Source organism: Chiloscyllium plagiosum, chromosome 35, assembly GCF_004010195.1.
Source record: "Chiloscyllium plagiosum isolate BGI_BamShark_2017 chromosome 35, ASM401019v2, whole genome shotgun sequence".
Lineage (NCBI taxonomy): Eukaryota > Metazoa > Chordata > Chondrichthyes > Orectolobiformes > Hemiscylliidae > Chiloscyllium > Chiloscyllium plagiosum.
In genome coordinates, this window is record NC_057744.1 from 7,746,740 (window position 1) to 7,761,974 (window position 15,235).

At 40.0% G+C, this 15,235-nt stretch overlaps 1 protein-coding gene across 1 annotated transcript in view; it reads left to right on the forward strand.

The window, feature by feature from the left end:
- LOC122540620 (Down syndrome cell adhesion molecule-like protein 1 homolog) overlaps positions 1-15,235 on the forward strand; it is a 571,589-nt gene that overhangs the window by 422,132 nt on the left and 134,222 nt on the right. The window contains exons 13-15 of the mRNA XM_043676579.1: positions 1,662-1,758; positions 3,362-3,490; positions 8,912-9,079. Of these exons, the coding sequence (XP_043532514.1) occupies positions 1,662-1,758; positions 3,362-3,490; positions 8,912-9,079 (394 nt within the window). The remainder of the gene's footprint in view (positions 1-1,661; positions 1,759-3,361; positions 3,491-8,911; positions 9,080-15,235) is intronic.

Below are 15,235 nucleotides of genomic sequence, written 5' to 3' on the forward strand. Positions count from 1 at the left end.
TCAGTTTTGTCAGCTCTAGATTATGTGAAGGGTTATCCACATTTACTCTGGTTAAAGCATGCATCTTAATGAATTCCACACGAATACTGCAAACTGTGCCCTTTGTTGGATAATTTCGTTATGTATTCTCCTGTAGTTTGAGTCCATTCAGCAGGGCTTTTCAATATTGTGGTGTTAAAAGGGTCAACGTTCAATGTGCACAAATCCCTAAGGTTATAAATGGGTTATGTTAGAAAATGAGGTTAATCAAGACAGAGTAATGCCAAAATTGGGTCTTAATCACCTTGGAGAATGGAATGGGTTTTGAGGATGCAGAAAATAACAAGTTAGTTTAAAGGAACATCAATGTACCGTTGCGTTATTTTAAAACAGACTGACTTTCTGACATCCTATGTTCCGAGTCTCTCATCCCCAAAACCATTGTTTAATGGTCGTGGCAGCCATTTTAAGGAGAAATCTTTATTAGTGAATGAAAAAGTAGCACTTTTATTATGTAAAGGTTAGTAGAGACATACGTGATCAGCAAAGTCATGAGGAAATCAACATGCTGGCCAAGTCACTGCCTCCCCTCGGAAAAAAGGAGAAAAATGACAAGTCACATCAGCAGATGGGAATGTTTTCAACAAGTGGCCAAAGCTACAGTTGAATATTTACCCAAGAATAATTTTAACTCCTTGGCTAGCATGAGACTGTGTTATTGCACTGGAAGAAGTGCTTCTATAATTGTGCTCTCTGTGCACCGTGGGAAGGAACAAGAAGCTATTGCTGAGAAAATTGCTCCTTAGCAGCAGACTACAGTATCCTGCTGAAGTCTCATTCTAATCAGCACATAGCTTCCTAAAGTTGTGAGATCTGATTAAGACTGAATCACAAGTGAGAAATGCCTCAACACTGATTAGAATTGATCCTCGGCTTTCAGTGGACAAAGGGTTCCAATCTTGAAGATGAATTGACCACATTAAATGTTTAATCGAACAATCCAACAACCTGATATGTAACCAATTGTTTTTGCCTGCTCTGCGATTATTTTTAAAACTCACTTCTACTTTGTGAGACTCTCAAAAGGTGATGTTCTAAATGAGGTCACCCTTGCTGCATTCGTAGCTGAGTTGTCATTTATCTTTGAAAATGGAAAGGAACCTGTCTGCACGGTGATTGCTTTGAAAAATAACAGATCTCCATATGCACATTTTAAAGGAGCAATCTACTAGACGGAAGCCCACTATGTTACTCATCCCTAACAATGCCCTCGGTGAAAACATTGCTAATTGCAGGGGGGAGGGTCTTCTGTATTATATTAAAGAAATACTTTGAAGATCCTTTTTAAGGGGTGGTTTGATGGCAGTGTGGGATACAAGAACATGGGATTTCCTAACCTCCTGATGTTTGTGTGGCTCTCTCAATAACCTTTAGCCAGAGCGTTGTGTGTGATGTGAGTTCAAATTCTACCAAGGAAGCTAAAAGACTTGAAATAAATAAATCTGGAATAAAAAGATAGCATCAATAACGATGATCATGAAAACTACTGGATTACCATAAGTAATGTTTGTACACACAATGCACACATTATAACTTATAGTCTAAGCCTTTCTTTAAAAGTGCACGCGGTTTGCTACAATGATAAAGTTATGTCTGATTGCTTGCTTGCTTGTCTCCTGTAGATCACGCCGGCTGACCGAGGTGACTCTGGTTTCTTCTCTTGTCACGCAATCAATTCCTACGGAGAGGACAGAGGACTTATTCAACTCACTGTTCAAGGTATTCCATTTGTTACGTTTACACACGTCTAGTCTGCTTGGTGCATTTCAACAATGGGAGAAAGTACAGCGTGTTTACACTCTTTCAACTCCGTTTCCTCAGCACAATTTCAGCTGAAAGTGAGACTATTTTTATCCAACTTTCTGTGTAAAGTAGCACCTCAAGAATCTCCACCTAAAATTACAATCACTCAATTAGTTTTGCCCAGAAAGTCACAGGGGAAGGCATTGAGAATGTCACCAGAAAATGTGCTCAGATTATTGAAAAGAGTTAAACAATGAAAGGACATACTTGAGAAGGCTATATTGAGATTTCACTATTGCAATAGTACATAACCCGAGTGATTAGATTTAGGTTTAGATTTAGATTCCCTACAGTGTGGAATCAGGCCCTTCGGCCCAACCAGTCCACACCGACCCTCCGAAGAGCAACCCACCCTGACCCATTTCCCTCTGACTAAGGCACCTAACACTATGGGCAATTTAGCATGGCCAATCCACCTGACCCGCACATCACAATTATCAATGGAACTAATGCATACACGTGCATTGTGTTACCAATTCCTTCTCAATTGCAACCTACATTCATTTCTGATTCATAAGCTAATATATTATGTCAGCACTGTGTTTACTGAGATAAGAGATAGTTACAGTCAAAGGTCAATTGCTCATAATTGCTATCCATGTCTCAAATTTCCTGATAAGTAGGGGTTAAGAAAACGATAGGTATACTTAACTAATCTAACTATAGGGCTGCTCTCTTAACAGAGAGAGAGAGAGAGATGGCTCATAGTGGTTTAACCTTCGGGTCACCACATCTCAGGGGCATGGAGAATTGAAGAAGAGACCTTTGTGGTAACCTCAGCTGGTGTGGAAATTGGACCCACTCTGTTGGCACAGCTTTGCATTGCAAACCAGCTGTCCAAACCAACTGATGCCCTCAATAAAACAATAAACTTCATTGCTGTTCATGATCATCTAAGGTATGTCCTTGGGAGAAAGTGAGGACAGCAGATGCTGGAGATCAGAGTCAAAAAGTGTGGCGCTCATTCCTGACTAAGGGCTTATGCCCGAAACTTTTCGACTAAGGTCTGTACCTGGAATGTTGACTTCCTGAGCGATGGAATTGAATTTTGTTCCATTGGCTTTGGACCCAAAGTAACAAACTGTGTGTGTATGTTGAATATTGTAATAATATTTACTGATTTTAGAATGTTTCAGGTCATGTGCAGAGTGGAAAATGCTATAGTAGTTTTTAAGTTCCGTAAGCTCAGTGATGGCTGGTCAGGTGGGCAGAATAATGGCAAATGAGATTCAATTGTACAGTTCAAACAAAGTGAAGGAGTAGGCTGTGAATGGGAGATACTGAAGGGTGGAGTCAAAAAGTGTGGTGCTGGAAAAGCACAGCCAGTCAGGCAGCATCCAAGGAGCAGGAGAGTCGACGTTTCGAGCATAAGCTCTTCATCAGAAATCAAGATACTGAAGGGTGTAGACAGAGCATCCATAAAGTGCGAAGTATGGGATATCAGAGCTTGGCTATTCGCAGAAACATGAAAGCTTTATTTTAAAGAGTCATATACTTTGTTTAACTTTCCTTTCCACAGAGCCACCTGACCCACCTGAGCTGGAGATCAGAGAGGTGAAGGCACGTAGCATGAATCTCCGCTGGACTCAGAGATTCGATGGAAACAGTCTGATCCTTGGCTTTGATATTGAATACAAGAATAAATCAGGTTTGGGAAGTCACTGGATTCACTGGAATGACTCCTGCTGATCCTACTCTGTAATGTGTCTCTTCTTTGCATCAAGTGTCCATTTTATTTCCAGCTATTCCACCTCCCTTCCTGGCAACTGGCAGTCTGACCGTTCACAGCCTCAGTGTTCTGTTTAACTCTGAGCTGAGCTTCCACCCCTGGGTTAAGTAAATTCTAGGAGGGGCAGAGATTTGAGGGGGGCAGAGATTTGAGGTTTTGGGAAAGACCTACATTGTGATGGAAGGTATTACTCCACACTGGGCTAGCACTCTGGATATCAAGCCCCATTACTCCTGAAGTTATCACCAAAGTTAAAAAATTTTATCAAAGTATGCATGGTCTTCAATTTACCTTCCAGGTGGACTCAGGTTAACAGAAATGATGACCAGATTTATGAAGTTAACGAAAAGTCAAGAATTACTTTTATTACAAATATGTAGAATCTAACTATGAACTGTTGACATGGAACTATACCAGTTAAACACTAACTCCCTCCTAAACACACACACACACACATACAGATGAAGAGAAACAGAAAAACATTGGTGTTAAAGATGTAAGGAACAAAATTGGGGAAACAGTTCAATGATGCCAGTCCACAGGGTTTGTGGAGATGATCCTTTCGTTTGCTAGGACTTGCTGTTCTTCCATCTGCATTCTTCAGCCTTTTTCCACTCCTTCGTAGGAGGTCCAGGCAATTATTATTCTAATTGCAAAACCTCTTAGTTACTGATTAATAACCACAACTTACCACAACTGGTGAGATAAAATAAGCTAACTTTATTCAGGCTTTAGGTACTTTACTGGAGAGAAAGATACATCTTCTGTCCATTGCAGCAATCCCAAGGCTTCTGCCATTATTGTGCACATCTACAAGCTGTTAGCTACTTAGGAGACAACCAGATTTTATTGTCAGGCTGATAGTCTCTGGCATCCACAACTGATTATAACTCCACAAGCCAATCCTGTTGTCAGCTGAATCTCACTTTGTATATACCCCCTGGTGCCAGCCCATCTGCATACAACCTCCCCGCTGCTTGAGTAAAATAGCAGTGTAAACACCATATGCAATGGCATTCAGTGAAAAGTGAACTTGCTTTTTTAAAAGCACAACTATTCCTTCCACAATCCTTAGTGTTAAAACTATCCTTTTAGTCCACAATCAAAAATGTAGAAAAATAGGAAAAGACATTCTTTACGAAGAAGAAGGGGTGAATGGATAGAAGGGGTGAATGGAAATGACTGATTGCTGTCCAGAAACTGGCATAGTTTTGATGGACCAAATGGCCTCTCTTTGTGCCCATAATAGCACTATGACAGCACATCCTGATCATCATCCTGACCACCTACTTTTACCTTCTTAACTTTGTGCACTCTCTGCAATTATCGCAGTCCATGTTTTTCTAATCTTCAATTTCAACTACTTCAATATTTTCCTGGCAATCTCATATTTTCTATTCTCCCAACAGTGTGAACTCAACCCCTACTGTTCTGCAGTTTTCCTGATTTTAACCTACTGTACTCACTGAATGACATTCATTCCAAGTGCAATGTGTGAAACCACCTGATGGTAATTCTAGACAAGTCAGATTCCAAAGTGAAATCTGGCTTGATTGACCATAAGTTTTATTTTTGTGATTTGGTGGCATGTTGGTCAGTTGCTGAACATGTTCACACAAAGCACTTTTAGCAGAAGAATGAAAGTTTATTACACAAAAGAATCAAATTATATATATAATATAAGAAAGCTTTTTTCACAAGCAGAAAGTGTGAGATTCAGTTCCATTTTTCTCAGCAATAATCTTTGCAGATACTCAACCCATTGAATTATCACTCCTAAATTCACTTTAAAATTCGTAATCAACCGATGAGGTCACAAGTGTATCCTTTTGACACCTGTCTGCTCATTCACCAGATGTAATCCTCTCTGTCTCACTCACATATGCAAACTGTTACCATCTACTCACTGAACTTGAAGGAAAACACAGTCCTGTCTTCTTGAACTGCTATACCAGCATAAAACATCTTCCCAGCTCTATTAGCTTGGGAACTTCCATAAACTAAAAAATACTGCCCTTTTGCTAGAATTTGTTCTGAAGTCAAACTGCTTCTGGTTCACAGAATTAAAAATAAAAATCATTTGAAATCCACTTTAGAAACACGTATCCAAATAATGAAATGTCATAAACTTTTGTCATACTTCTCAAGTTTAAATCCTCCCATGTCTTTTACCTTTTTTTAATCACTGTAGCATCTTCCAGCCCTACAAACCTTTAAGAATCATACATTTCTCTAATTCTGGCCTGGTATGTGTCAACTATTACCTTCAGTATTGCAGTATGGACACTCCTTTACCGCATGTGCACTTATCTCTGAAATCCTCTCCTAAACCTCTCTGATTCTCTGCTCTTTGTTTTAAGATGCCTTTTAGAACCAATAATTGAGTTAGTTGACCTGATTCTTCCATCTTTGGCCTGATGTGAAGTTTTCTTTGTTGGTGCTCCTGTAAAATACCTTGTAACATTTCACTGTGTAAAAGGTGCTACATAAATGCAATTTGTTCCATCATACAAAGCACTGGCCTTTGTGGTTTGTCAGCAAGATGATCACTTTTCCTGGACCACCATGTAGAAATAGAGGTCCAGTACAGCAGACATTGTTCATCACTTCCTGAATGCAGAGAATCCCTTTAAAATGCCCATTTAAGGAAATTGCCTTTTAGGCTATGTTTAAAAAAAATCAGTCTCTCTCCACTGTTTCATCATTACTCAAAATGTCTAATTGAAAATTTTAATTCATTGCTAGAAATTTAAATCCTGTTGCTGCCAAACTGGGACAGATTAAAATATGATTAAATTTAACAAATTAATATTGTTCAAGAACTGCAAATATTAATTATATGTAGTGCACCCTACGAGAGTTTGATAAGATTGGTGAGCCTTTTATTTATCATGCTTGTGCATAATAAATTCTAATCTGGTAAGTTATTTTGTTGTGGTTAATTCATGCATAAATGTAATGCTCTTCTGTCACATTTATACATCAATTTAAGAAAGGTCTTTGGCTGGGAGATTTCTGTTTCCAGGATCAGCATCTGTTGGATTTGAACAAAATTATTGTTAATTTATAAGAATATAGTTGATGAGGCATTGTTTCCCGATATTTCTAAGATTACCTTGTCTTAACGCAGCCATTGTCAGTTTTGTCTAAGGGTCAGGACAAATGTTAAGTACAGGGACAAGTTTCTTTACTTTTAAATATTTATAATATACTTGTAAAAACTATTTATTTTATTTTATATTATTTTCAATTGTGGACTGAATTGGGAAAAGGACTGTTTTATAATAAAGGACTGAGGAATGAACAGCTGTATTTTTAAAAAAGCAAGTTGCAGAGCCTCATTGTTGGTCATGTTTACACTGCTGCCTTGTACAAGAAGATGTTTGTCAATGGACCGGCACCATGGGGTGTAGACAAAGTGAGTTTCAGCTGGCAACAGGTTGCTAATTGGTCTCTGGCATTCTGACCAATGTGGATCACAAAGGCTGACAACAACAGTCTGATTGGCATCAGGGTGGCTGAACAGCTTGTGGGTGTGCACAATGCATTTATGTAGCACCTTTTAAATAGTGAAATGTTACAAGGTATTTCACAGGAGCACCAACAAAGAAAATTTCACATCAGGCCAAAGATGGATGAATCAGGGCAGCTAACTCAATTATTGGTTCCAAGAGGCATCTTAAAACAAAGAGCAGAGAATCAAAGAGGTTAAAGGGCCTCAGGAAGGAAGGGTGTGTCTCTCTCATCTTGAGTAAAATACCTGCAGCTAAAAAGAGCCAGCTGTTTTCTGCCATCAGTTTCTGTAAGCAGTTACCTTTAACCTAAAAGTCAGAGACTTTATAATTTGTGAACTAGTCACTCTGTGCCTCCCATGAATAAATTAAAGAACCCGAAAGAAAGGACTTGGGAAACAGAAGGAAATCCTCCATCGAATCCTGACAACGGGTGCCAATGAACGATATCATTAGTTTGTTTTTCCCCTTCATCTATAATCCCAGTGTTTGTGTGTGTGTGTGTGTGTGCAGGGAGTGTGCAGGGGCATGTAGAATTTTGAGTCAAGATTAGAGTGGTGCTGGAAAAACACAGCAGGTCAGGCAGCATCGGAGAAGCAAGAAAATAAATGTTGATTTTCCTGCTCCTTGGATGCTGCCTGATCTGCTGTGCTTTTCCAGCATCACTCTAATCTTGACTCTAATCTCCAGCATCTGCAGTACCCACTTCTGCCTGCATATAGAGTTTTAATGAGTAGAGTTATATGTTGACAGTTCATTACTGTTTACTTGTCATTAGAATCCATGTATTTGTAATAAATAATTGTTCATGTTAGGTAGGCTCGGTGCATTAGGGGAAATGTAGCGTAATAGGTGCAGGGGAATGGGTTTGGGTGGGATACTCTTCAGAGGGTTGGTGTGGACTTGTTGGGTCAGATGGCCTGTTTCCACACTGCAGGGATTCTATGATTCTATGAGAACAGTAACCTGGTTCCTGTTTCTTTTGTTAACTTTAGTCTATCAGAGAAATAAATTGGGAGTTTTGCATATTTTCATGGAGTTTTTCAGGAATTGTAAGGCTTGATTTTAGTGTGCTAATAATTACACTTTCTAAATAATTTAGGTGAAAAGGATTTTGATCCCATCCCATCAAAGCTCTGTGGGATATTTATTCTGCCCTGATTTTGCACTGGGAAAATGAGCAGGAGATCTGGTTGCATCCCCATTCTATTGCATGCATACTGCGCTGTAAAGGCAGGTTCTTAGCTCACTGTCTCCTGATATTTCCTATTTGCTTTAATCAGACAGAGGAAGCCTTGCTCGACAGTACACCTCACTGGAGATTGTGGATGGGAGAGGATGAAGTGAGGCTTCCTGACAGACTCTCCTGATGATTCAGTGCTGCTTTTCACATAGAAAATGGAATCAATCAATAATTGGAATTGACAAACATGAATAATTTGGCAGATTTGAAACATAGCGCTTAAAAGGTTGAATTATCAATGAGGGTGAATGAAGTAATTTGAAATCAACTGGAATTGATTGTAGCAATGAGCAGCAAGAGTTCTATTCTTCAATATATATACAAAGTAATGGTGATAGTAAAACAAAGTACCTCAGAATATCTTGGAGGACTTAATTTCCAATTTAATACTTTAAGGTCTAATTACTGTGGTGATGAAATCTAAAGTTGAAGCATCCTCTTCAAACTTTATGACTAAAATACCTTTTGCTCAATCGCTATGAACTGTGAATGATTGTCTCTTTCAACCTTTTTTCAGTTTGTATGTACAGTCTCTGATGGTAAAGACATAAAAAAAATCTAAAAATACTTTCTTTTTTTTTCCAGATTCCTGGGATTTAAAGCAGAGCACTCGGAATATCAACCCAACCATAAACCAAGCCAACATTGTGGATCTGCATCCTGCCTCTGTTTACAGTATAAGAATCTACTCCTTCAACAAGATTGGCAGAAGTGAACCCAGCAAAGAGTTAACTGTTAGCACAGAGGAAGCAGGTACAAAGTGTGACAGAGATAGAGCAACCATCTTTCACTATTATTAGATAAACAGAACATACAAACTGAAACAAACTGAACATCTCTGAGTTTGACTGCGCACCCATTCTAATGAAAAGCAACAGAGTTTGCCTCATTGGCCAAGCCTTCACTTTGCTGACACGGAGGGAGAGATTGTTGGCTTTCTCCCATGCTGCTAAGCTGTTTATCTCTTTCCTGTACACTGTCTCATTGTGTTTGAGAACCAACCCAGTGTAATGGTGTCGTCAGCAAACTTGTAAATGGAGTTAGACCAGAATTTGGTCACACAGTTGTGAGTGTATAAAGAATGTAGTAAGCGGCTGAGTACACAGCCTAGTGGGGCACCAGTTTTTGGGATTATTTTGGGAGAGGTGTTGTCTCATATCCCTACTGATTGTTGTCTATGGGTTAGGAAGTTGAGGATCCAATTGTACAATCCAGTTGCAGTTGCATCTGCCACTTGAATGTTGTTCTGTAACACAATGCTTTGGTCAGTTTACTCATCCTCCCTACAGTCTGGGTTCTTGTCCACACCAGGAATAAGAACTTCATACCTATTGCACAAGGGCACTAGCTGAAGCTTGTCAATCTAGATTCTGGATCTCCCTACATCCTTCATTCCCAGACTCAATGACCATGGATCAGATTTGATGTAGTTAATCTAAGAGGTGGTGACTGCCTCCTGAAACTGTGTCCAGGTAACTCTCCTCCTCTCTGATGTGTCGCAGTGCCCGCAGCTTGGACTCCCGGGCTCATCAACTCTGAGTTGAAGTTCCTCAAGCAACCAACAGTTGGTGCAGATGTGGTCACTGTGGATTGCACCAGCACCCAGACAGTACAGCTGCACAACATCCCATGCCCAGCCATCTCTATTCTATTTTGTGAATTAAGTTGAATCTTGGTGTAGTGTATAAGTTTCCAGAAATAGAGTATGCAAATTGGTCAATTACAGGGGTCAACTGAAAGCTAATCTTGTTTCCACTTGCCACCTACAATGCCAAGGCATTCAAGATTATGGGCAAAGTGCAGGAAAATGAGATCAGAATAGTTAGGTGGTTGTTTTTTGACTGGCACAGAGTTGATGGGCTGAAGGGATTTCTCTGTGCTCCAAATCTCTATGACTAAGCTCTGGGTAATTTGATGTTCATAAGAAGCTGCATGTGGTCCTGATTTTTCCCTCTCCTTTGCTTTGATGCCACTGAGCCCAGTCTAATCCATCAGCTGTAATGAGCAAACTGAACACACACCAGGGATCGATCATGGGATCCTACTCATTTGCATGATGTCATGCTATTATTGAGGCATGCATTTAGTTGCTGAGGCACTGGGGAGCACCTTGATTTTTATCATGATTATTCTTCAAGTGGAACCTGTATTAACGAGCAGAGCTTGTTGTCATCTAGTCACAGGAAGTGCCTTTCTTGTACATTCATTGATGATGTGCGACTCTGCAAAATATCGGAATATCATTATGGCATTCCAAAAAAAATACTACTGATGAGCCTAAGTCTTGTGACCTGTTTGTGAGAGGGAATTTAGCTGTTGCTAGTGGCTGATGACCACCTGCTGAACAATGGACAGGAAAACACCATTCTTCACAGGTCTGAGGTGACTAGGCCATCACAGTCTATACACTTACTTCCCACCATGCATTCTCTCAGAAGAGGAGAGAAGTTTTGCTAAAAACCTACACCAACTGGAAGAAAGGAAAAGCTTGTCCAACCCACTTAGACCACAGAACTTAGTCTGGAATGTCACTTTGATCTTCATTAATGTTCCATGGTCAAGAATATTGTGCTGGAAAAGCACAGCAAGTCAGGCAGCATCTGAGGAGCAGGGGAATCGACGTTTCAGGCAAAGTCCTTCATTCTGATGAAGGGCTCTTGCCCAAAACATTGATTCTCCTGCTCCTCGGATGCTGCCTGATCTGCTGTGCTTTTCCAGCACTACATTCTCAGCTCTGATCTCCAGCATTTGCAGTCCTCACTTTCTCCTAATGTTCCGTGGTACCCACCTCTTCGACATCTCTGCCCCCATCCAGAAGCTATACAGTTCTCGTTTGAAGGAATGAGTGTTCATTACATAAACTAGCAGTCAGTTTCTCTGCTGCTTTTAGGGAGCTGCAGTCTAGTATACCACTCCCATCTGGATTGCACTGCCCTCACACATGATCTTCTGTTGTCACTGTGTAGTTTTTGTTTTGAAGCACATCATTTAATTCTCCAGCTGATTATGTCGAGACTACATTGTGCTAGACCAAGTCTAGGTTGGCCCCTCTTTTCCTGCTGTCCATTTTGTCTTTAAAAAGAGATCTCTGTCTCTTTATAGCTCTGATCAAACAGCTAGAAGACTGGCATTTTCTCTAGGTGGATATCACCTTTTAGAGTTCTTTTTACTCTTGTAATTTAAAATACCTTCCTCCTGGCATCTAGTTTATTTCTTGCCTGACTCAGCCTGACATTGCGAACCCTGTTCTAATCTATTTACATAGTTGAGGCGGTCTACAAATCTTTTTAGGCTAACTTCAATTCTCTCTAAGTAGGCTTGGCAACAGACAGGCCTTGGGTTCTATTTCAACAGCAGGGAGCTCTCCATGGTGCTGATTAAGTACCAGGGGAAATTTACCTGGATCTGTTGTTGTTAAAAAATGGCTGTTTGCCATTGTAAAGATGTGCTCAGGGTTGTTTAACATATTTATGGATTCACAGACTGGTTCAGTATAAATGCAGCTGAATCACTGTCTTAAAAGTGTAGGTTTAATTAATTACCGTCAGTTTGTGCTTTAATGGGAAGTCACACAAGAGCAGCAGCCCACATCAATTATGAGATACATTTTGATCAATTCTTAACATGTCTTTGCACCAATTATTGCCCATACATCGAGTGTTATGTCTCAACTATTCCATTGTAAGAGATCATGGAAAGGAAGGGAAACTAGGTCCCTGAGCCTGCGGGTGGCTGTTCCCAAGTCACCAGATTATCCCATCAGCTGGAGAATCAGTTGATGTGCTTCAAAACAAAAATAAATACTATTTAAAGGGTTTGGAATAAGTCAGAGGTGTAATTTCAGCAATGTGAAAAGATTTGTGTGGTTTTTTAAATTATTTCTAGGAATGTGAGCATTACTGACCAACCTAGCATTTATTGCTCATCCCTAATTACCCAGAGGACAGTTACGAGTCTACCACACATTGCTGCAGGTGTGGAGTCACACATAGGTCAGACCACATAAGGATGGTATTTTCCTTCCCTAAAGAGTATTAGTGAAACAGATGAGGTTTTATCACGATCGATAATGGTTTCTTAGTCATCATTAGACTCTTAATTCCTGGCTTCTACTGCATTCCTTTTCCAACATCTACCAGGGTGGGATATGAACCTAGGTTCCTGAAACATTAGTTGTGTAGCCATATTAATAGTCTAGTAATAATGCCCAAACTTGATGACCTGCCTCATCAATTTTCTGTGTCCCTGGTGACACAGCGCTAATGGTTCAGAGTTAGTTCGGTTGTTTGGGATTAATGCAGAGTGACTCCTGTTTAACATACCATACAAAGGGCAGCACATTTAATGAGGCAACATCCCTCAGTTGAGGAATAGGATTTCAAACTTTAAGTTTATGATCCAGGAATAAGTACAACTACTCACATCCATCCATGAATGATCAATTGTTCTTTGAAGCATAATTCCCTATGTTGCTATGGTTGTATCACAAGTAGCTACTTTAATTGTTTTTCTTGGTTCTTCTATTAACTTGCAGTAGTTGCTAGGAGAACTTCTGTTGTTTGATACAAATATCCACCAGTGATAGTGTAGAGGCAGCAGGTGTTCAACTGCAAAAAATAAGTGATCCATTTCACCAAAGTATGAAATGGAAGTATTCTTTTAAAATTGGATCATTGGTGAATGGTGTAAGAATAGATAAGAATGTCGTAAGATCCTTTACTCTGCCTGTAAGCTTAATTGCCTTAGTGCTCTCATATTATTATTTCCAATAAATGTAGCAATGTAATCTTTGTTTGCTTTTAATATATTTTTCTCAATTCTCCTTCTTTCCTTTTCTTGCCTTCTTGAAGGTATTGACTTTCTTTATGTAAGATTCTTTGGACATTCTCTGGATTCTTAGCCAAAGACCTGTGTCTGAAGGGATTTAATAATTTACTTCTATGTATTCTTGTAGCCATGGTGATTTCTTTAAAAAGCAAAACACAGTCGCAGAGAAGGCTGGGCACCCATTTCTTGGAAAAAAGCTTCTGGATTTCAGTTGGCACATTTGCAGAGCCTTGTGAGCAGCTAGAAATGTAAGACAGTTGATCTTGATGAAAGAAGATGATTGAGAATTGTTAAGAAATAGGCTACTTCAGTGTAAGGAAACTAGTTCCAATCCAAACTTTTTGATTACTTCTGTTTTACGGTTAAAATCAAATCTGCAGCTTTGAGTGTTTGTATTTCAGTGAAAGTCTACCTCATTAATAACATGAAAGCAATTATCGATCAAACTAGATTACGGTCTAGAATCTAATTTGTCCAGTAACAACATCAGTTGGGATAATAATGTTCAGAACATCCCAAAGTACTTCATAATCAACCGAAGCTACTGTTGAGATTATTTACTTTAATGGAACTAGTTGAGGGATAAATGTTGACCAGGACATCAGGAACTGTTCCTGCATTTCGGCAATTAATGGCATAGTTATTTTTCTTTCACTTCAACACGTAAATGGACCCTCCATTTATGATCTCATTGGAAAGTACTTCAGGCGAGTGACTGTGTGGAGTTTGCACATTCTCCCCATGTCTGTGTGGGTTTTCTCTGAGTTTCCTCCCGCAGTCCAAACATGTGCAGGTTAGGTGAATTAGCCATGCTAAATTGCCCGTAGTGTTAGGTGAAGGGGTAAATGTAGGGGAATGGGTCTGGGTGGGTTGCACTTCGGCGGGTCGGTATGAACTCATTGGGCCGAAGGGCCTGTTTCCACACTGTAAGTAATCTAAAAACAAACAGTGCAGTGCTCCCTCAGCATGACACTTATGTGCCAGCCTAGATTGTGTGTTTAGATCCTGTGTGTTTTGTGAAATGAGCTCCTAGTCTTCTGACTTAGATTCAGGAATATGAGCACTGCTGGCACTAGACTGGTAGATGATCGAAGAGAAGTACCTTCTATGTTCAGTTGCATATGCTCATTGCCTAAGCTTCTCCATCCACTGAACTAATCAGAATACACACAATTTTCCAATGTCTGTGTGGACAATTTGAAAAATTAAGCCTGAAATGCAGCATTAAAATAATTCATGTGCCTGAAGTAATGATAGATTGAAGAATAAAAGGTTGTTCTCTTCAGAAAGGGAAAGTTTGGTGAAGGTTTAATGGAAATACTCGAAATCACAAAGGCTGTAGACAGTGGGGATAGAGTCATAGAATCATAGAGATGCACAGCATGGAAACAGACCCTTCGGTCCAACCCATCCATGCCGACCAGATATCCCAACCCAATCTAGTCCCACCTGCCAGCACCCAGCCCATATCCCTCCAAACCCTTCCTATTCGACTGATTAGCAAGGTTAGATCTCATGGAATACAGGGAGAACTAGCCATTTGGATACAGAACTGGCTCAAAGGTAGAAGACAGAGGGTGGTGGTGGAAGGTTGTTTTTCAGACTGGAGGCCTGTGACCAATGGAGTGCCACAAGGATCGGTGCTGGGCACTATACTTTTTGTCGTTTACATAAATGATGGATAGTGAGAAACTGTTCCCCTTTGGCAGAAGGGCTGAGAGTCAGAAGAGACAGATTTGACAAAAGAACCCAAAAGCAACATGAGGAAAAAAATTGTTCCATCAGGGAATGATTACAATCTGGGATGGACATGTTGAGGATGGGTTTCAAAAGGACGTTAGATAAGCAACTGTTGGGAAAAATATGCAGGGTTTTGGGGAAAAGGTGAAGAGACTGGGAATACTTAAGTTGCTGTTGTAGAGAGCCAGCACAAAGTTAAACAGAAGTTACTGGAGAAACTCGACACGTCTGGCAGCATCTGTGGAGAGAGAAATAGAGTTAATGTTTCGAGTCCCATTCTGAAGAAGGCTTCCGGGACTTGAGACGTTAACTCTGTTGTTCTCTCTATAGATGCTGCCAGAC